General features: G+C 43.0%; 1 protein-coding gene across 2 annotated transcripts in view; it reads right to left on the bottom strand.

Annotated features, from left to right (window-relative positions):
• LOC132382152 (tumor necrosis factor receptor superfamily member 1B-like) overlaps window positions 1–20,607 on the bottom strand; it is a 31,305-nt gene extending 10,698 nt beyond the window's left edge. Inside the window, exons 1-2 of one of the 2 annotated variants that reach the window (XM_059952060.1) lie at window positions 20,516–20,607; window positions 9,313–9,391 (exon numbers count right to left, since the gene is read on the bottom strand). In XM_059952060.1, the coding sequence (XP_059808043.1) occupies window positions 9,313–9,391; window positions 20,516–20,581 (145 nt within the window). In that variant the 5' untranslated portion in view covers window positions 20,582–20,607. Of the gene's footprint in view, window positions 1–9,312; window positions 9,392–19,676; window positions 20,026–20,515 lie in introns of those variants that run through there. The other variant, XM_059952061.1, reaches the window with a different exon arrangement.
• Between the last annotated feature and the right edge of the window lie 1,563 nt (window positions 20,608–22,170).

Raw genomic sequence — 22,170 nt, 5'->3', positions numbered from 1 at the left:
ATTCTACCCTTGTATCTCATGTCTCCGTTACAGTACTTAGTTTTATTCCTCTCTCCTCTGCATATTTTAATCTTTTCCTTTTTACACCACATTTTTCCAGACTCTGAAACAGTAACTGTTTCTGTTACAACTTGTAACTCCAAAACAAAAAACAATTGCAAGAAACAGACAGGGGTCCAGGACCTCGGGTCTTACTTTAGTGAGAGGTGCATGCATTATCATGTGGTGGCATGATGACGTACGTCATCTACATACTTTTACATATAACCCACAATGCTTAATCAAATTATATATTTACAATATTACTGAAATATTAAATACACAACACTCCTTCCTGCTTAGCTATAAACTCCAACATATAGAATGCATCTCAATGTATATGCACAGTACACTACAGCTCTGCTGTAAAGGGAAGCCACCCTGCTTGGCAGGTGAGACTTGTGGCTGTGACACAGTCTGAGGTTCTCCTCTGTAGTGGTTGTAGGAGTTGACCGAGACTGCAGGAAGTGGTTTTGACAGCTCTGGACAACTTTCTTCCTCTTTTCTTTCTGGATCTTCTTCGATCCTCCCTTCTCTCCTTTCATCTTGTTTTTCATTTTCTCACTTTCCCTTTTCTGCTAGTTTCTTGTATCTCTGAATTAGCTAATTTCTCAAGAAATTCCTGTTTATCCTCATTCATTTCCATAGCACTCATGTCATCCTCCTTCCCCTTTCTTTTCATTTTTCCTCTTTCTAGGATGTGCATTTTGATCTTGGGAAGGTGCATTTAGTTCACTCTCCCTTTACGATCAAACCCCTCCTCTTGGTTTCCTCATCTGCAACATCACCTGTTGAATCCTCTGTTTTCATATCTCCATTGACTGCTTTCTTTTTGGCCTTCCGTTCATCCAGCTGGGCTTTGGTCTTTGCATTTCATTTTACAAGTTGCTTTTGGTTGGGCGTGTTGTGAATAGCGTAGAGGTTTGTCAGAGTTTACAGTCGGACACCAATAGGATGCAGAACGGGGCTGAGAAGTGGCAGATGGAGTTCAAACCAAATAAGCATGATGTGCTTCATTTTGGTAGCTCCAATTTGAAGAAAGAATACAAATGATAAGACTCTTGCCAGTGTGGAAGATCTGAGAGATCTTGGGGTCCGTGTCCATAGGACACTCGAAGCTGCTGCGCAGGTTGACAGTGTTGTTAAAGAAGGTGTATGATGTGTTGGCATTCATCAACCATGGGATTGAGTTCAAGAGCTGTGCAGTAAAGTTACAGCTATATAAGACCTTAGTCAGACCCCACATGATGTACTGTGTTCAGTTCTGGTCACCTCACTACAGGAATAATGTGGATACTGTAGAGAGAGAGTGCAGAGCAGATTTACAAGGATGTTGCCTGGATTGGAGACCATGCCTTGTGAGAATAGGTTGAGTGAACTTGGCCTTTTCTCCTTGAAGCGACAGAGGATGAGAGGTGACCTGATAGAGATGTATAAGATGATGAGGCGCATTCATCGTATGGATAGCCAGAGGGATGAAATGGCTAACACGAGGGGGCACAGTTTTAAAGTGCTTTTAAATAGGTATCAAGGGTAAGTTTTTCACACAGAAAGTGATGGGTGTGTTGGAATACACTGTCAATGGCGGTGGTAGAAGAAGCAGGTCTTTTAAGAGCCTCTTACGTAGGTACATGGAGCTTAGAAAAATAGAGGGCTATGCCCGAGGGAAATTCTAGGCATTTTCTAGAGTAGGTTGCATGGTCAGCACAACATTGTGGGCCAAAGGGCCTGTAATGTGCTGTAGATTTCGATGTTCTACATTGTCTCCCACTTGAAGTTAATGCAACAACCTTAATGCACACAGAGTAGATTCTGGTTCTTCATACTTACAAAAGCCAAACACTTGCAACTTTCCTGAAATTCTTTGAACTTCCTTTCTGCTTAAAATCAAGCATTGTTTCACAAGAAACTGCCTGATTAACATATCAGAAGCTTTCTCAGATTTGCTGCCCACAAAAAGCCCGTTGTAGTCGGACCACGGCTTCCGCCACTTTCACAATTCCTCTGGACAGCATGGTCCTTCGTGGTCTGATATGCTTTCCAACCAGAGACACAGAGGTTGGCAGCAACAGTACATGGTGCGCAGCACGAAGACAGTTGTAGCCTCATTCAGGAACCTTTTAAATTCACTTTCAGTTGCCCCTTCTGCAGGCAATGTTGCATGCAAATGATGGATGGGATGTCCAATCAACTTGTAGTGGTCTCAGCCAATCACAACCCCATAATGCTGGCCCTCCTGTTTTTACCACATACAAGCCCAATGTGGCTTGTTGGTTTTTGCACTTCACTATTATTCCCACAGGAGTTATCTTCTCTCCAGTATATGTTCTTACATGGATATCTGCTGGCTTCAGTTCAGTATCTTTAAAATGCAGTTCAAACTCATTTGAATGAGAGTCTAACTTCACGTTTACTTTAAGCAACACGTACACATATCACATGGTGATGTAACGGCCTAGGTCATTTGCATACTTTTACATTTAACCCACAATTCATTTGCTAAACAACAAAGAAAGCTTAATCAATACATTTACACTATTACTCAAAATTTTACCAGAATATTAAATACACAAGTTCCTCTCTCCACGTGTGTGGTCTGATCCTTAAGATAATTTCAACATGTTCTGTTCTTACTTGAAAGACAAATTGAGGAGATTAATAAAAAGGACATTTTGAGGCTTAGAGCATAACAATAAGGAAATCAGGCTGAATATTGAAAAAATAATCACAGGTTACACACACAAAATGCTGGAGGGACTCAGCAGGTCAGGTAGCATCTATGGAAATTTAAACAGTCGGCGTTTCAAGCCGAGACCCTTCTCCAGGACTGAGAAGGAAGGGGAAAGACAACAGAATAAAAACGTGGGGGAGGTTGAAACCAGGTGGGTGGGAGAAGAAGAAACCTGGTCGGAGAAGAGAGTTGAGCATTGGACAAGTGGACTCAGAGAGAAGTGATAGGCAGGTGGGAAGAGGCAAGAGATCAGAGTAGGGAATGGGGGGGAGGAAAAATTTTTAAAACCAGAAGAAATCAATACTCATGCCATTGAGTTGGAGGCTACCCAGATGGAATACAAGGTGTTGCTTCTCCCCCCTGAGGCTGGCCTCATCTTGGCACAAGAGGAGGGAGGCCATGGACCAACATGTCGAAACAGGAATGGAAATCAGAATTAAAATGTTTGGCCACCAGCAAGTTCCACTTGTAGCGGATGGAGCGAAGGTGATGGATGAAGCAGACCCCCAATTTACAACGGGTCTCACTGTTGCAGAGGGGGCTGCATCGGGAGCACCAGACACAATAGACAACCCCATCACAGGTGAAGTTGCCTCACCTGGAAGGTCTGTTTAGGGCCCTAAGTGGAGGAGGCGTATGGACAGGTGTGGCACTTTGGGTGCTTACAAGGATAAGTGCCTCGAGGGAGATGAGTGGGGAGGGGTGAATGGACAAGGGAACCACCGAGGGTGTAATTTGATAGTGTACTTTAGGATGCCAGGGATATAGAAGAGATGTACTGAAATGGTCCCCGGTAATGATAGACTTTTTTATGTGGGTAGGCTGAGAAACTGTGATGACTCAGGTAGACAGAAATGTGTCAGAGATATCCCTGAACTTTCTGAGGTAAAGTCTGTGGAAGAAAAATCAGTAACTGGGGAGAGAAGTGAATGGTGCTTGAACCAGGGACAGGGAGAAAATATAATGAAGCAACTTACTGTTACTTCTGGATATTATTGGCTGAGGTACAGTGCAGATCATTTCATTTCAAATGTCTAATTACAGAATAGAGGGCTGCAGTTATAGAGGTTGTGCAGGCGGGTAGTAAGGCATCAGGTGGATTTCTGTATTAAGGTTTTGCCCCTTCTGGCCACACCGCCAGCAACCCCCGGTTTTACAATGACCTGTTTGTCTGTGGTCTTTGGACTGTGGGGGGAAACCAGGGCACCCAGAGCAAACCCACACGGTCACAGGGAGGAAGGCGTAAACTCCTCACAGGCAGCAGCAGGAATTGAACCGGGGTTGGCGGTACTGTAAAGCGTTGTGCAGACGCTACCTTGCCGCAGGTTGTTACAATGTGGCGGAATGGGACTTAAAGGGGACTAGGACAGATGTTTATTTGTGTAGATCTGCAGAATGACGAGGTGGGTCTTATTGGATAGCTCTTCTAAAATGGGCCAAACGGCCGCTTTCGGTATTGCCTCATTTTAACCTTTCTGTCCTCACGACTTGTATTCCAGGAAATCATCCAGCACTTTGTACTGTTCTGAATGAATGGTACTGAATTTATAGAGGGCATTGTTTCTATTTTAATAGATATGGGTCTTCCGAGAACCTCAAGACGCAGCATGAGGTCCAGTTACTGATATTGTAGTAACACAGTACTGCGTTCACTTCAGCTCTGACTGCAGCTCCCTTTGCACTGGCTTCCCCACATAGCAAAAAAAAAGATTAATAATGAAAACAGAATGGTAATGATGTGAGCTGTGTAGGAGTATGCTCTGCACAAGTGCTGATTAAAATCTGCCCAGTCAGAAAGAGAAAGAACAAATCAGACACTACAGAACAATGGATAAAGACAATGAGAACTTGATGCAATTCGCACTCCTGTCCACTGAGTTGTAAAAAAACCTATACGAGCACAAATCATGAAGCTTAAGGCTGACGTCATAAAAAACCTCCCAGGATATGCAATGATTTCCAGCACAAAGATTGCAAACGAGATGACCGAGGTCCGTGACATTCACTGCACTTGAATGAATACTTCAGATTATTATTCAGGGCAGAGGACGGGAAACTACAGCTTTACTCAAAGCAGACCAGCAAATGAGGTGAGAGAGGCCACAATGGAAATTAGATCAGATAGCAGAAAACAAAACTTTACACAATGACTAATAAATAATTTCAAATAATCTACCCAGCAGCAAAATAACCATTCAAGCTGTTGTACAGGAAGTTTACTGTTTCTAAGCTGGACTGTTCTTGCCTGAATATCTTTTGAAGGTGTTTTATTCTCTTTCTAATTCATAAATCGTGCTGCAGTTGACGGAATTGTTTTCAGTCCCGATACTAGCTGCCTTTCACCTGGTGAATACAAAGTCCAGGCACGAAACATGAATGACATGAATTTCTTATCAGGACTGAATGCTCAAGAAGCATAGAATCACACTCTGGAAGGAGAACATTTGGTCTATCAAAATTAGCTCCATGTTAGGGCAATACAGATAACCCCTATTCTGTCCTTGCACTTCAGAACTGCATTTTCTTTACTTTCTTTTCACGCATCTCTTTTGAATACTGCAAGTGAAAATGTTTCCATAACTAACCATCTAAACCCCACCATTCATTGCGTAAAAAAAACTGTCCTCAAATTACTTTTGGTCCTTCTGCACCCAGTTCTCAACTCTTTCATCAATGAAAACAAAGCTGCTACCTGCCTTCACATAACCTCTGTCAGATTCCTTTGTGACTTACGGGCCAGATTGAATTTTTTGAGGATGTAACTAAACACATCGATGAAGGTAGAGCAGTAGTTGTAGTGTATATGGATTTCAGCAAGGCATTTGACGAAGTATCCCATGCAAAGCTTATTGAGAAAGTAAGGAGGCATGGGATCCAAGGGGACATTGCTTTGTGGATCCAGAACTGTCTTGCCCACAGAAGGCAAAGAGTGGTTGTAGATGGTCATATTCTGCATGGAGATCGGTGACCGGTGGTGTGCCGCAGGGATCTGCTCTGTGACCCCTTTTCTTCGTGATTTTTATAAATGACCTGGATGAAGAAGTGGTTAGTAAATTTGCTGATGACACAAACATAGGAGGTGTTGTGGATAGTGTGGAGGGCTGTCAGAGGTTACGGTTGATAGGATGCAAAAATGAGCTAAGAAGTGTCAGATGGAGTTCAACCCAGATAAGTGTGAAGTGATTCATTTTGGTAGGTCAAATGTGATAGCAGAATATAGTAGTAATGGCAAGACTCTTGGCAGTGTGGAGGGTCAGGGAGATCATGGGGTCTGAGTCCATAGGACACTCAAAGCTGCTGTGCAGGTTGACTCTGTGGTTGAGAAGGCATATGGCGCATTGGCCTTCATCAATCGTGGGATTGAATTTAGGAACCGAGAGGTAACGTTGCAGCTATATAGGACCCTGGTCAGACCCCACTTGGAGTACTGTGCTCAGTTCTGGTTACCTCACTACAGGAAGGAGGTGGAAACCATAGAAAGGGTGCAGAGAAGATTTACAAGGATGTTGCCTGGATTGGGGAGCATGCCTTATGAGAATAGGTTGAGTGAACTCAGCCTTTTCTCCTTGAGCGACGGAGGATGAGAGGTGACCTGATAGAAGTGTATAAGATGATGGCAGGCATTGATCGTGTGGATAGTCAGAGGCTTTTTCCCAGGGCTGAAATGGCTAGCACAAGAGGGCACAGTTTTAAGGTGCTTGGAAGTAGGTACAGAGAAGATGTCAGGGGTAAGTTTCTTTACGCAGGAAGTGAGGAATGCATGGAATGGGCTACCAGTGATGGTGGTGGAGGTGGATACAATAGGGTCTTGGAAGAGACTCCTGGATAGGTACATGGAGCTCAGAAGAATAGAGGGCTATGGGTAACCCTAGGGAATTAAGGACATGTTCAGCACAACTTTGTGGGCTGAAGGGCCTGTATTGTGCTGTAGGTTTTCTATGTTTCTATGTACTTCTGAAGTTTTGTTTAAAAAGATTAAACCATTCTGAGCTTGAAGAATGTTACGAGGAGAAGCAAGGAGTACTCCAAGTGAACAGGTTGTGGCAGTGGGGATGAGGTCTTTGTGGTGAGGCAGAGCAAAGGTTTCAAAGCAAGCAAATAAAGTTTCCCCCACTACAAACAGGGGTCTTTGAAACTTTGACTGCTTGTCTAGCTGTTTATTTTGTCAGCGAACAAGGCTTTAATCTTAGTGACATGCAGGATATGAGTCAGAGGCCAAATGCAGCCTGATCAGGAAATAGTTGCTGAACACTTAAATTCTATGGCAATGCGAGCTTGGACATTGAGTGGGTTTGCTGCTGTGGAAAGGGTCTGTTGGCTGATTATCAAATTACCAGTGCTGCAGCCACTGCCCAGACCCTTCTCAAGGAGTATGGGCTCAGACAATCAGTACGGTTACAGTGCAGGAGGAATTTATTCAGGCTGTGTGACTGAAGCACCGTACTCCGAAACATTGTCCCTGCTCCTTCCCGCATTTGTTAGTGTTTTACTTTACATGACATACTGTATACTATTTCCTTTTAGTGATATCAATGTCTGGTTATGTGATGCTTGTGCCAAAACAATCTTCGTTCCCTTCATCCTCTGTGTATGGAGGTAATCTATTGTCACCAGAATCGTATTCGAAGAGCATCAAGTTACCAGTTCGCCAGCTTTGAAAACAATTGGAGATTAAACATTCTCTCTCAATCTTCTCATACCATTGAGTGCCTTATTGTTGGTCCCAAAACTTTGAAGTAGTGGAAGTAAATGATGGTGAAACTACTTGGTAGTTTTCTTCAGGGATGAGGGAACTTTAAACAGGAGAAGCTGGGGATCATGTACATGTGAAATGTGATTTAGGTTACATCATCTAGCCAGTATTACCCATCCCAAAAGAATTCTTTAAACGGAATAACTTGCCACATCTTTTCAGTGTACAGTTAAACTTCAACTGCTTAAGAATCACTTAGTAAAGTTCTTAGTAACACAAAGACTTTTACTCCCTCATGTTGTAGGATGGATGTAAGATTTAAATAAATTCTATTTCTAGTCAGACCAGAGAAGAATAGCAAATTTCTTCCCCCAAGGAAGCAACTTAATGGAGTCGTGGCTCCATAATTGAAGCCAGTTATTTATTTAAAATGCACTGCATTGTTCGAATATAAATTCCCCCAACTCAACAATCCAGACCATTATGCAGCATGTTAGGTTGGTAATTAAGTTACTGGACTAGCAACCAAGGTTTTCAAGCAGTAATCCACCAGAATCAGTTCAATTCCTAGGCAGGCAACAGGGAACTGAAATTCGGGTAAATATAGATAAATCTAGAAATGATAATGTTAGTCTCATACAATTATTAGTTTGTAGTTGAAAGCATGCCCAGTTTCTTATATCTTGCAGGGAAGGCCATAAGCCTCCTGAACTCTCTGCCACCACCTAGGCTAAGATGTCATCATATATGCAGCTTTGTACTGTTTACTTTGTAAATTGTATTAAGACCATAACATATAGGAGTAGAAGTAGGCCATTCAGCCCATTGAGTCTGCTCCACCATTCAGTCTTGGGCTGATCCAATTCTTCCAGTCAGCCCCACTCCCCTGCCCTCTCCCCATACCCTTTGATGCCCTGGCTAATCAAGAACCTATCTATCTCTGCCTTAATTGCACCCAATGACTTGGCCTCCACAGCCACTCGGGCAACAAATTCCACAGATTTACCACATTCTGACTAAAATAATTTCTCCACCTCTCAGTTCTAAATGGATGACCTTCAATCCTGAAGTTGTGCCCTCTTGTCCAGGACTCCCCTACCAAGGGAAATAGATTTACCCTATCTAATCTGTTCAGGCCTTTTAGCATTTGGAATGTTTCTATGAGATCCCCCCCCCATTCTCCTGGACTCCAGGGAATAGAGCCCAAGAGCTGCCAGACGTTCCTTAGACTGTAACCCTCATGTGCACCTTATTATTTGTTCATTTATTTGTCGTGATGTTACTTTATATGTTATGTGTGTGAGTTACATGTAACGTGTTATATGTTATGTGTGTGAGTTACATGTAATGTGTTATATGTTGTGTGTGAGTTACATGTAATGTGTTATATATTATGTATGTGAGTTACATGTAACATGTTATATGTTATGTGTTGCGCACCTCGGTCCGGAGGAGCATTGTTTAGTTTGGTGGTATATGTGTGTACAGTTGAATAACAATAAACTGAACTTGAAATTGAAGCCTGCTATTCTCACCCTGTCTGACCTATTCATGACTCTGGACCTATAAAAGTGATTGACTCTGAACACCTCCACATTTGAGGGGCAAGGAGGAATGGAGAATATCGTGAACAATAATGGTGTCATCCATACGCTATGAATTAATTTAAAACAGTAACTTTGTCTCTTTGTAACAGTGGCACCAAAGCTGAGGTTGTGAGGCTGCCGTGGCTGTGAGTTCCGCGACACAAACCTTTCCATTGGTATGGATTTAGGACATCTGGAGGCTGTGAGACAAAAGACCCACGTGTTTTATGGCGGGTATTCAGGGAGTGAGGGATGACACATACCTGGAGGGCACAACGAGCAGCACCGATCTGCATCTTCATTATAGTATTCATTCTCCTTACAGGATTTGCCATTTTGTTGCTGACATGCGAGAGAAAGAGAGAATTGGCCGTTATTCAGGAATTACCCACTATCCAGTACGTCCACTCTCAGAGATAAAGATACAGCTTTTCAAGTCACTGCAGAAAGCAGCTACTAACTCCAAACCTATTCAGTTTCCAAAAACCCTCGGCTCCTCCACAATACCAAACCTAAACTGAACACCATATTCCATTCCAGTAGGCATGAAGGAGCTATTAATGCACCTGGGGCAAATATTCTGATTCCTAAAAAGGGAACTGCAATTGCCGAGATTTTAAGTTATGCGGCTGGGGGGTGGGGGTCAGAAGGAAGGTTGGGTGAAGGCAGGGCACAAGCACAAAGTCAGACCATAAGATTATAAGACAATGGTCCATAAAGTTGCTCCAAATGACCCTCTTGTTCAGAATTCAGTGCGTTGGACAGAACTTAATGAACATTTGTTCATTGTGAAAAGGGTCCAGTGGAAAATGTCTCATTTGGAAACTTGATGAAATTAACTTAAAAACAAAGAGCTTGTAAAATTTATTATGGTTTCACCTCTGGCTGTTTCTCTCCACAATATCAACAGTCCCAATAAGCGGTATGCAAATCGTAGACAGGAAGAATTTCCATCAAGTTATAGGTCACACAGTTGATTAAAACTAAACAACGAGAAAGTTCTCTGTATTGTCTAACAGAGTTCAGGTTAAATGGTCTAAATTAAGCTCACACTGGTGCAGCATACAATGAGGGCACTGCAGAGCAGGGGAATTTGCACACAAATCAAAGGAGACCCAACCACAATGCTAGAGGGACTCAGCAAATCAGATAGCATTTATGGAGGGGAATAAGCAGTCAGCGTTTCGGGTGATGAGGGGTCTTAGCCCGAAATGTTAACTGTATATTCGCCTCCAGAGATAATGCTAGACTTACTCAGTTCCTCCAGCTTCTTGTGTGTGTTTCTCAAGATTTCCAGCATCTGCAGAGTCCCTTGTGCTGGAAATAGATTCGAGATTGTTTATTGTTATTCTTCAGAGCACAAGTATAAAGGAGGGCAAAATGATTGTTACTCCGGATCTGTTGCACTATTAAAAAGTAACACAATAAGCACAAAGAACACAAACAAAAACAATAAATATGAATACAAAGGCAAATAAACCCTTGTTAAAAAAGTTTAAAAATTGTACTGCTCCCCCCCGTAGCAGATTGCCTGCAAGAGATGGTGAGACTGGAGTCAGCAGCCTCAGGAAAACAAGTCCTCCACTGCTCAGCACAACCACATATTGTCCTTAATTAAACCTGCCTGTTTAACCGTGGTACATTTTACAGTTTTTGCATCCTAATCTCTCTGCCTGTCCCAATGAGAGACACTCTCCTACTTACAAACTCAGGCCAAGTTTCGTCCAGTGAAGCCATTACCCTAATTCTTGGGGTCCACAGACCTCTTGGTTAATGGCTTAAAAAAAAATGTTTGAGAACCCCTGCTCTAGTTGGACTGAAAGGTAAGGCTGTCACAGGAACATGAATAAAGGTGATGTATAAATAACGTTAGGATACAGGTAGCTGTCAGGACTGTTAAAATGGTCAAACCCCCAAGGGAAACAAGGAAAATTAGTAAATTCAATCTGAAGTCAGTGGGTACTAGCAAAGGATAATCAGTGATGTGTATTTATGTTACTAGTGGGATTCCAAGGAATTCAGCATCTAATTCCATGCATTTTTCATACACACTAATAATTAAGACACAAGTGCCCGAGGCATTGCTGAGATTGTAATGGGGGGAAGAGTGTAGACAAGGCTGATCTGGGGCAAGGGTGGCCTTGAGGTTGGGAGTAGGGGCTGAAGGTCATGTGAAGGTGGAGGTGATGTCGACGCTGAGTTGGCGAGTCGCAGGAATGATGCTGGGATGGTCACGGGGGCAGGGAAATGAGGGCAATAACAGGAACAATCATTCAAGGTTGCGGTGCAACTGGGGGTGAGGATGATGTTATAAGTTAAAACTGTTGTGGGCCAAATCAAAGGAATCAGCATACAGGAGAGAGATAGAAATTTTGGCTAAGTAGTGTAATAACAACAACCTCAGCAAGACCAAGGAACTGATTGTAGACTTCAGGAGAGGGAAACCAGAGGTCCATAAGCCAGTACCTATCAGAGGATCAGAGGTGGAGAGGGTCAGTAACCTTAAATTCCTGGGTGTCACTATCTCAGAGGACCTGCCCTGGACCCATCATATAAATGTAATTGCAAGGAAAACACGACAGCACCTCTGCTTCCTTAGGTGTCTTGGAGATTCAGCATGTCATCAAAAACTTTGACAACCTTCTATAGATGTGTGGTGGAAACTGTGCAGAGTGACTGCTTTACAACCAGGTATGGGAATACCAAAGCCTTTTGAGAGGAAAGTACTACAAAAGGTAGTGGATTCGGTCCAGTACATCATGGGTTAAATCCTCCCAACCATTGAGAATATCCACATGAAATGCTGTTGTAGGAAAGCAGCATTCTTCATCAAAGATCCTCACCTCCCAGGCCATGCTCTTTTCTCACTGCTGCCATTGGGTAGAAGGTACAGGAGCCTTAGGACTCGCACCCCCAGGTTCAAGAACAGTTACTACCCCTCAACCATCAGGCTCTTGAGCAAAAGGGGATAACAATACTCACTCTGTTTCTAGTGTTCCCACAACCAATTATCTCACTTTAAGGACTCTTTATCTTCTTATTTCATGCTCTCATTATTTATTGCTATTTATTTATATTTGCATAGTTTGTTGGTCATTGATCCTGTTTACAGTTACTGTCCTGTAGTCTTGCTGACATTGCCCACAGGAGAAAGAACCTCAGCTTTGTATATGGTGACATGCATGTACTTTGATTAAAAAAAATTAACTTTGTACAGTGATATTGACATTGGAGCTAAAGGTTATCTGAGGGTGCGGGTGACATCTGGAGCACAATGGTAATGCTGTGGGTAATGTCAGCTGTGTGGTTTTTGTGCAATGGTGGGGATGTTTTGGGCTGATGTGTCATTAGGAGTTTGGGAAATACAAGTTGCCCAAGAAGAATATGACTCTTGTCTTTAGGGGATTGCTTCAAATGCAAAGTTTTGAGGCCAAGTATGCAGACAGAAGTGAGGGTGAGGTCAGGGGTTAGGGTTGGGCTGTATGCAGTAACAATGTGTGTCTGTTTGTGAATGAAGGCTACAGCATCAGAAAAGAAGGATGGATGTGGAACGTGACAATTGTCTCGAACATAGGACAAGGGTGATCGCCTGTCTGGAGATAACGGTGATATCTGCAGTGATTCATTTAAAGGATCTGTGGTTTCAGCCTGAGAGCTAAAAGGGGCAAAACTGATTCATACTATGAGAAGAATCAGAGCCACTCTAATCCCCCACTGTCCCTAATTCTCTCTGGTCCAATCATCTGCACAGAGCCCAATATGTAGCCAAATGAAACCTAACCCTCCTCAAGATGTGACAGCTCCAGGTCCTGTCCCCAGAGTGCCCCTGCAACCCTCCCAATGCCCTGCTGAGATATACATCCAGGGGTGGTTCTACAATGCTGATGATTCATTGTATAAATGGTAAAGTACAGCTTTACTCAGTTTCCGTTTCAATGGTCCTACAGGACTAAGTGGGGCATGAGCTGGTTTGCATATGCTCAATACAGCCATGACAAGACCTGCTTGCTTTTAAATCACTCAGACATTTCAGAGAAACCCTTGCTCCATGTGCATGTCTGGGCAGTTGCATCTCCGTAAAATCTCAACAGCATTATTTTCTCGGTTCAGCTTTACAAAGGGATCATCTTACATTCTCAAACCTTCTTGCATGCTCTTATAATAGAAATTATAATCTAAGTTGGCGTCAGTGTCAGAATGAGAATCAGGTTTAATATTACTGGAACACATACAAAATGCTGGTGGAACACAGCAGGCTAGGCAGCATTGATAGGGAGAAGCACTGTCGACGTTTCGGGCCAAGACCCTTCCCCCTTCCTCGTGTTTACTCTTAATATTACTGGCATATGTTGTGAAATTTGTAAACTTTGCGACTGCAGTCCATTGCGATACATGCCAAATATAGAAAAAAACCTGAATTATAGCAAGTATATATATGTATATTAAATTGCTAAGTTAGAATGGGTCGTGCAAAAACAGAAATAAATTTTTTAAATGGTGAGGTAATGTTCATGGGTTCAATGCCCATTTAGAAAGCAGATGGCAGAGGGGAAGAAGCTGTTCCTGAATTGCTGAGTGTGTGCCTTCAGGCTCCTGTACATCCTTCCTGTAGCAATGAGAAGAAGGAGTCGAGGAATGCTACTGAGAAAGCATAGGATTAGCAGTGGAGCTATCTTTTGGATGAGAACATAAACCAAGGTGACATGTACACCTTTAGGTAGACATAGTAGAGCTCATTACTTGAGTGATGAAATCTCACCAGATGCCTGCAGCCATCACTTCTCCCTCAATGCACATCACTAAGACAGATTAGTGTATTTATATACTTCATGGACTCTTGCTGCATCAGAAGTAGAATTACCTCTCCAGGTGAATTAATATCTCAGATGCTTTTAAATATTTTCAAATGTAGTTAGGCTCCAACTGAAACATTGCTAGTCTTTCTAAGTAATATTAGGCATGGTCATCGGCTAACTCTATCAAATCTTCCACCGAGAGTTTGAAGACTCCCAACAATGAATATGACTAGCTGAGGAGGGAATTCAAAGCCTTTTAACTCTGCTTTACTCATGTTCTCAACACCAACAAGATGGTGGGGGAACGTTAATAAAAAAGAGGGAGGAGTAGGGTCTTTCCTTCACAGTCCAGTGAGATTATGACTCATAATACATTTGTCAACTTTTCACCCTTTCTGAATGTCCTTTGGTTTGTTAATGGTCCAAAAATCTATCTATACCAGTTCTGACTATACTCAAAGATTGATAGATTTATCAATTCTTTTGGTAGATAATTATCAGAATTCATAATCATTAAGTAAATAAAGTTCTCCTTACCTATGTCTTAGTTCTTGATGTGCCCCTTTGTTCTAGACTCTCCTGATGGAAAAATATTCCTTTCAGTCACTACCCTGACATGATTTCTAAACTTATATGTTTCGATGAAACTAGTCCTATTTCTAAACTCGAACATGATTGATTGTCCATTGGACAATCTCCTCATCTAAGGAATCAATCAAATACAGTACTGTGCAAAAGTTTTAAGCACACATTTATAGCTAGGGTACATGGTATTGTACTTGTCAATGTGGAGTGGAGAGTGAGTTTGCAAATCTGGCAGAAGCAAACGATGTTGGGAATGGCGAGGGTGGAGTGCCACACAAAGAGTGTACAACAGGTGGCAGAGGAGTGCCAGGTTGGCACAGCTGCAGAAACACCCAGCCCTGGTACACCAAGCAAGGTCATTTGATTCCAAACAATTGGTTTATTGATCATTACAGAATGTCCCTCCGGTGCTTCCTGCCTCCTCCCCTCTCTCTTCCTGTTTCCCAAACTATGATTCCCCCCTCCCCGCCCCTTCAGTCCACAATAGAAATCCATATCAGAATCAAGTTTACCACCACTCACGTCATGAAATTGGTTTTTGTTTTATTTTGCGGCAGTAGTACAGTGAAATACATAAAATTACTGTAGTACTGTGCCTAAAACTTTGGCACATTACTGTAAATCTATGCTGCGCAGATCCCAAGGCACTTGTTTTTTTTGTGACAAAATCCACTTGCAGTAACTCAAGTGTGGTCACATTAAAGCCCCATTTAATTTTAAAAAAAAGATTTTCTTATACAGGTCCACAGCCCCTTATCTGAAATTCTGAAACCGAAAAGTGCCAAGAAACGAAGTTTTTGCTGTGCCAACAGCTGACGTCACTCAGGAGAGACATGGCAGCACTAGCAGAGGCCGCCAGACGTCAGTTGTTGCTCGGCGCTCGTACTGGTTATGCGTGCATTTGCTGTTCGCTGTTATTTTGTGTTCACTGTTGACTTTGTGTTTAACTTCACTGTGAATGTCAAAAAGAGCTGCAGATACCCCAATGGGTAACAATGAGAAAAGAGAGAAGGAAGTATCTGTCATTATCAAAAACGCAGAAAGTGGAGTTATTGCAAATGCTTGATCGTGCTGTGTCTGTGTGGCATCTTACATTGATGAATTTGCCAAGATAATATCTGATGAAAACCTTAGCCCTGAACAAATTTACAATGCTGATGGAACATTTAACTATATGTTTTGTTCACTGTTGACTTTGTATTTAATTTCACTTTGAAAATGTTAAAAAGACCACGGATTGGGAAGACCTGTAAGTTCTCTCTCCAGCACTTGTTTGTGCATGTATATTTTCTTGTCATTATTCCCTAAACAATACAGTATAACAATGATTTACATAGCATTTATATTGTGTTAGGTATTGTAAGTAACCTAGAGATGATTTAAAGTATACCAGAGGATGTGTGTAGGTCTGGAGCTCCCCTGGGTCCTTAAGTTCACCCACACTCAGACAGGTTAAATTCTGAATTCCGAAACATTCTGAATTCCGAAATGCAACTGGCCCCAAGGATTTCAGATAAGGGATTGTGGACCTGTATAAAATCCTCATTCCATTTGCCTTCCCTGCTGGCTGCATGTGTGCTGGATCAAACCAATTTGTCATCAGTCATCAGTAAGCCAATTTCTACCTGTTCAGGTAATTAACACAGTCAAGCTGAAGATGTGAAGATTTTGCCTTTCTTAGAAGGATACAATGCCTCCAGAGAAATGTACAATCTGCTGAAAGAACTCAGCAGGTCAAGCAGCATTGGGAGGAGGAGAGAATTTGTCAATGTTGAGGCTCAAAATCCCACATCAAAACCAATATCTGCAATCTCTTTTGCAGACTTTGTCCTCCTGTTCCCTAGCCACACAGTCCAGTGTCTCTGTGCTGGAGATATAGAAGATTCCACCACAATACAGGCCCTTCGCCCTGCAGTGTTGCGCCAACTTTTAAGAAAAAATAAAAGCAGAAAATGTTGGAAAGATTCAGAAGGTTAGGAACCATCTGTAAAAAAGAAAACAGATTTAATATTTCAAGTCAAGTATGTTCATCAGCTGCCTGTCCCACTGAATATTTCCAGCAATTTCAGTTTAAATTTCATATTACCAGCACCTGTAATTCTTCTAATTTACAATTGATAAATATCAAGAGCAGGTTTAAACATTAGACACTGTCTATTCATTTTGTGAATTTGAGATGAACATCAATGAGACCACTGGCCTGTGAATCAATATATGTCAGCTACAATCTCATGGTTTTCATCATCCTATCAGATCAAGAAACTAAAAGGGACATAACAGCAGACAATACTCTAAAGGCAAAATTAATCACAGCTGATTACATTGAAGATCTATTCAAAGAACAATAAATTTCTGCATAATCTCACAAAAGCATCTCTCCATCTCCTCTCTTCCCAGGAAAGTCCCCATAAAGACATTTACAATTTTGACTAACCCTTCTATTATCTTCTGATCCAGACAATCACAATGTCACTGATAGATGTCACCAAGGTAACTAACAGCAAGCAGTTCCCTGACTCTAGCTTACTGAAAAGGAAATGAGGACTGCATTTTAAGGGCCTGATAAACCACCCTTTCGGAAATAAGCAAAGATCTACAAAAAGTTCACCATTTGAAATTACCACTACTGCTTAGCTTGGCAATTCATATTCAGCTAGACAACCATTGATTCAGCAGAAGGAATGTCACATATTTAATGTTTGAATAAATCTTGTAAATACTGTGGCTATAAAAAGTATTCACCCCCTTGGAGCTTTCATGTTTTACTGTTCTACAACATTGAATCACAGTGGATTTTATTTGGTTTTTATGACACGAATCAATAGAAAAAAAACTTTTGTGTTAAAGTGAAAACAGATCTCTACAAAGTGATCTAAATTAATTACAAATATAAAACACAAAATAATTGATTGCATAAATATTCACCCCCCCCCTTTAATATGGCATACCAAATCGTCACTGGTGCAGCCAATTGATTTTAGAAGTCCCATAACTAGTTAAATGGAGATCTGTTTTTGGAATGCAGTCAAGGTGTTTCCTGTGTCTGGAAGGTCCAACTGCTGGTGAGTCAGTATCCTGACAAAAACTACACCATGAAGACAAAAGAAAACTCCAATCAACTCAGCAAAAAGGTTATTGAAAAGCACACGTCAGGAGATGGATACAAGAAAATTTCCAAGGTACTGAATATTCCTTGGAGTACATTTTAAGTCAATCATCAAGAAATGGAAAGAATAGGGAGCAGCTGTAAATCTGCCTAGAGCAGGCCGTCTTCAAAAACTGAGTGACTGTGCAAAAAATGGAATTGTAATGGAGGTCACCATGTGCCCTATGACAGCTCTGGAGGGGCTACAAGCTTCAGTGGCTGAGATGGGAGAGACTGCACACACAACAACTGTTGCCCGGGTGATTCACCAGTCTCAGCTTTATGGGAGAGTGGCAAAGAGAAAGCCACTGTTGAACAAAAATCACATGAAATCGCAGCTGAAGTTTGCCAGCTGGCATGTGGGAGACTCCTAAGTCAGCTGCAAGGAGATCCTATGGTCTGATGAAACTAAACTCGAGTTTTCTTTTAAAATGCTATGCTTGGCGTAAGCCAAACACCAGACATCATCAAAAACATATCATCCCTACCATGAAGCATGGTGGAGACTGCATCATGCTGTGGGGATGCTTCATTGCAACAGGCCCTGGAAGGCTTGTGGAGGTAGAGGGTAAAATGAACGCAACAAAAAGCAGGGAAATCCTGGAGGAAAACCTGACGCAGTCTGCAGGAGAACTGTGACTTGGGAGAAGATTTGTTTCCCAGCAAGACAATGACCCCAAGCATAGAGCCAAAGCTGCACAGGAATAGCTTGAAAACAACAAAGTTAATGTCCTGGAGTGGCCAAGCCAGGGTCCAGACCTCAATCCAATTGAGAACATTTAGCTGGATTTGAAAAGGGCTGTTCTCTTATGATCCCCATGCAATCTGACGGAGCTTAAGCAGTTTTGTAAAGAAGGGGGATAAATTGCTCTATCCCGATGTGCAAAGCTAATAGATCTATTCTTACAGAATTAAAGGCTGTAGTTGCTACCAGAGGTGCATTTACTAACTACTGATTTGAAGGGGGTGAATACTAATGCCATCCCAATTATTTTGTGTGTTTTATATTTGTAACTAATTTAGATCTCTTTGAAGAGATCTGTTTTCAGTTTGACACAAAAGGGTCTTTTTCTGTTGATCAGTGTCAAAAAAGCCAAATTAAATCCAATGCTCTGAAAGAATAAAACATGAACATTTTTGAGGGGTGGGGGGAAGATGAATACTTTCTATACCGGGCTGTATCTTGTTGATTAAGCATTCCTGTTCTTTAAAAATAATTCATCATGGATTATAAGTACAACTACATCGATGGCATACGTCGTGCTACCATGTGATACCGCGTGCAGCTAGCTAAAAAGCAGATCCACGTTTCTGACTCCCAGGTCTTCATTTGAATTAGTTTAATGTTTTGAAGTTACAAAACTTGATAGTGTGGGTTACACTCCCCTGACCCAGGGATAAGTAGACATCTGACAATCCTCAATGCAGAGAACTCCGAGTGGATTCGCTACACGATGGAGACCCCCCCATCCACAAGATTGGTTTGATGTAGGCAATTCCTCATCAATTAATCATGCCAGCAGGTAATCAGAGCGCAAACGTGCTTTACGACTCATGCCCGCTAAAATATAAACACAGCAAGTTCGGGAAGGACTCAGCAAGACAACATTCTTCGGACCTGAGACGTTAACTACTTCTCCCTCCAGAAACGTTGCCTGACCTACCGGATTTTTTCCAGCATTTTCTATTTTTTAAAAAAATGTTTTTAGGGTTCCAGTGTCGGCAGTCGTCGTTTTCCTTCAGTGACCATTTTCTGCGTGCATCGTCCATCGCCCTTTGCCCCCCCGCCAATAAATATCTATTACTCAGAAAGTAAATTATTCAAATCCAGAGAAGTTAATCATCTTGAAGATTCATCGGCTTACATTCGATACGTCTGATCTTACATATCCTAACCGCACGCACCAAACTCATCTACCGATTTCAGCTACCCCATTCCAGGAAAGTAAAACAGCACACGGTGAGCAACATAAACACGCTTGTATTCATATAGCAAGACTACAAAAAGGGTAATACAAGTTTTAAAAAACTTCCAGCAGTTCTCACCTCCACGCCCGTCAATAATTGCCAAGATATATACCCGCGTTATTCTGTTACTTACCTTCCAGTTATCTTTCGCTCCAGGCGAAATAATTTTCATATATAAAATTTTACAGGACAGCGTCTATGCTTTAACAAATTCATTCTACCTCGGTCCGAGACCCACTCCCCCAGTTCCCAAGAAATCGTCCTTCCCCGTTCAGTTCGTGTACAAACATCCGCGAAATTTCAAGTCTCCTGTCATCGACGCCCACGCTTGAAACGGTGTGCTCGATTCGCGACACCAACCGACCGTGGCTGGTCTGCACAACTGAGATAAGACCAGACAGCAGACCAGGTGCGTTTCTACTGTTTGTGTTTCATTATGGGATCTTACTCCGGAGCAGTTTCGGGGGCCGCGGAGGGGCTGACAGAAACCACGTGTTAGCCTGACTACCGCCCTAATCGCGATGGGACCCCTCCCAGCCTCTGTCAAATTGCAGAAACAATACAAATCCTCGTGACCAGGTAGGTTTTTAGTGTGAGTGAGGGGTGGGGGGGGGGGGGGGCTCTGCTGAACAAGTGGAGCTTACTCTGTTGATAATTACACGAGCTGACTATTTAATCAAGAACTCTCAGAGAAACTCGAATTTCACGCTGGGAAGAGTATAGGGGAAAGAGGGAATTCGTCTTAATACGTCCGTGTCCTTATTATTTATTATTCGGAGCGCAGATCCGAAATCATTACATATTTTCATCTTGAAGAATGTTGCCAGAGCGCTGGGTCCGACTGAACACCCTACAATTCAAATGGGAATTTAAATGCTTTTCGGTCCCGTTTTACGGAGAAGGTCTGAGTTATGAATTACGTTCCTGATACACTGGCCACTCCTACAATAAGATTCGCAGTTGTTGACCTACCTCTCCAAGCGCCGCCGTGAACACCAACGAGACCCACAAGACGGGGACTGAGCTCCGCCGCGGCATCCTCGGCTCCTCGCTGCCCAGAGGTTGCTGGCAGAGTGACAGACTCGAATTGACACAGCAGAGTGACTTTGAATTTTGCGGGTGCTGTACGTGAATTGGTGGGAGGAGCTAGAGCGCTTGGCCGCTATAAAATACGGGCATCTATAGAAAGAAACACTGTCGACGTTTCGGGCCGAGACCCTCCGTCAGGACTAACTGAAAGACAAACGAGGGCATGAAATACGGGCTGCAGTCTTCCATTAATCTCCAACTGCAATCTCACATTTTTCCTGCCCTCACACTTTCCGCAGGGATCGCTCCCCACGCAGTTCCCTGGTCCATTCGTCCCTCCCCACTGATCTCCCTCCTGACATTTACCCGTTTGCAAGCGGTGCAAGTGCTACACCTGCCCCTGCACCTCCTCCCTCACTACCATTCAAGGCCCCAAACAGTCCTTCTCGGTGAGGCGACACTTCACCTGTGAGTCTCTTGGGGTCATCCACAGCATCCGGAGACCCGACGCAGACTGGGAGACGGCTTCGCCGAATCCTGCAGAAAAAGCGGGATCTTCCAGATCAGCGGGTTTTAATTCTGCTTCCCATTCCGGCATGTCAGTCCGTGGCCTCCTCAACGGCAACTCCGTCTGGGTAGCCTCCAACCTGACGGCATGAGCATCGATTTCTCGAACTTCCGGCAATGATACCCCTACCCGCACTTCACCACTTCCCATTCCTGTTTTCCTCTCTCTCCTTATCACCTCCCTCTGATATTCCCCTTTTCTTTCTTCCATGGCCTTCTGTCCTCGCCTATCAGACTCCCCCTTCTCCAGCCCTGTATCTCTTTCACCAATCAACTTCCCAGCTCCTTACTTCATCCCTTCCCCCCCTCCCCATCTCCCAGTCTCGCCTATCAACTGGTGTTTCTTCCACCCCTCCCACCTTTTTACTCTGACTCCACACTCCCAGTCCTGATAAACTCTTTTCCACAGATGCTGCCTGGCCTGCTGAGTTCCTCCAGCGTTTTGTGTTCGTTGCTTGAATTTCCAGCGTCGACGGATTTTCTCTTGTTTGTCGCTGCAATTCATCAGAAGTTCAGGCAGCATTTGTGGAAAAGAGATCTCCTCGATGTAATATAGTCTGTATTCAAAACCGACGCAAGCCAGATCCCCAGTACCATCGGGTACTGTCGGGTTTGGGGTGGTAGCCAGCCTCCAATTTAAACACATTGTCACTGGCACAGTCTCCGAAACCGCTCCCGTACGAGACCCTCAGGGCGAAGCTCCAAGCAGAAAGGCGCCTGATTTGATATTTGGTCTCGGCTGTGTGTCCCCTATTTGATAAACAGACGCGTGAATCCCGGCGAGTTGGTGCCGTTTATCTTGGCGATCTCGTGGCCTTGTTGAACCCCGCGGGCCAGGGCGAGGGAGAAGTGGGAGCTGGAGGCGAGGATGCAGATTTGGGCGGCACTGGACTGGACTGCAAACCACCCTGCCTTGATCGAACAGACCGGTCCAAAGCAGCGAACTGGATGAGTTTCCAGCATAATCCCGATGAAAGGACAGATTGCTTAAAAAGTAATAGGTAATGTCTAAAGAATGGCAGTGGACATGG

This window comes from Hypanus sabinus, chromosome 27 (genome assembly GCF_030144855.1).
Source record: "Hypanus sabinus isolate sHypSab1 chromosome 27, sHypSab1.hap1, whole genome shotgun sequence".
Lineage (NCBI taxonomy): Eukaryota > Metazoa > Chordata > Chondrichthyes > Myliobatiformes > Dasyatidae > Hypanus > Hypanus sabinus.
Note: the sequence above shows the minus strand (reverse complement) of the source record. Positions and strands in the feature narration are given on the sequence as shown.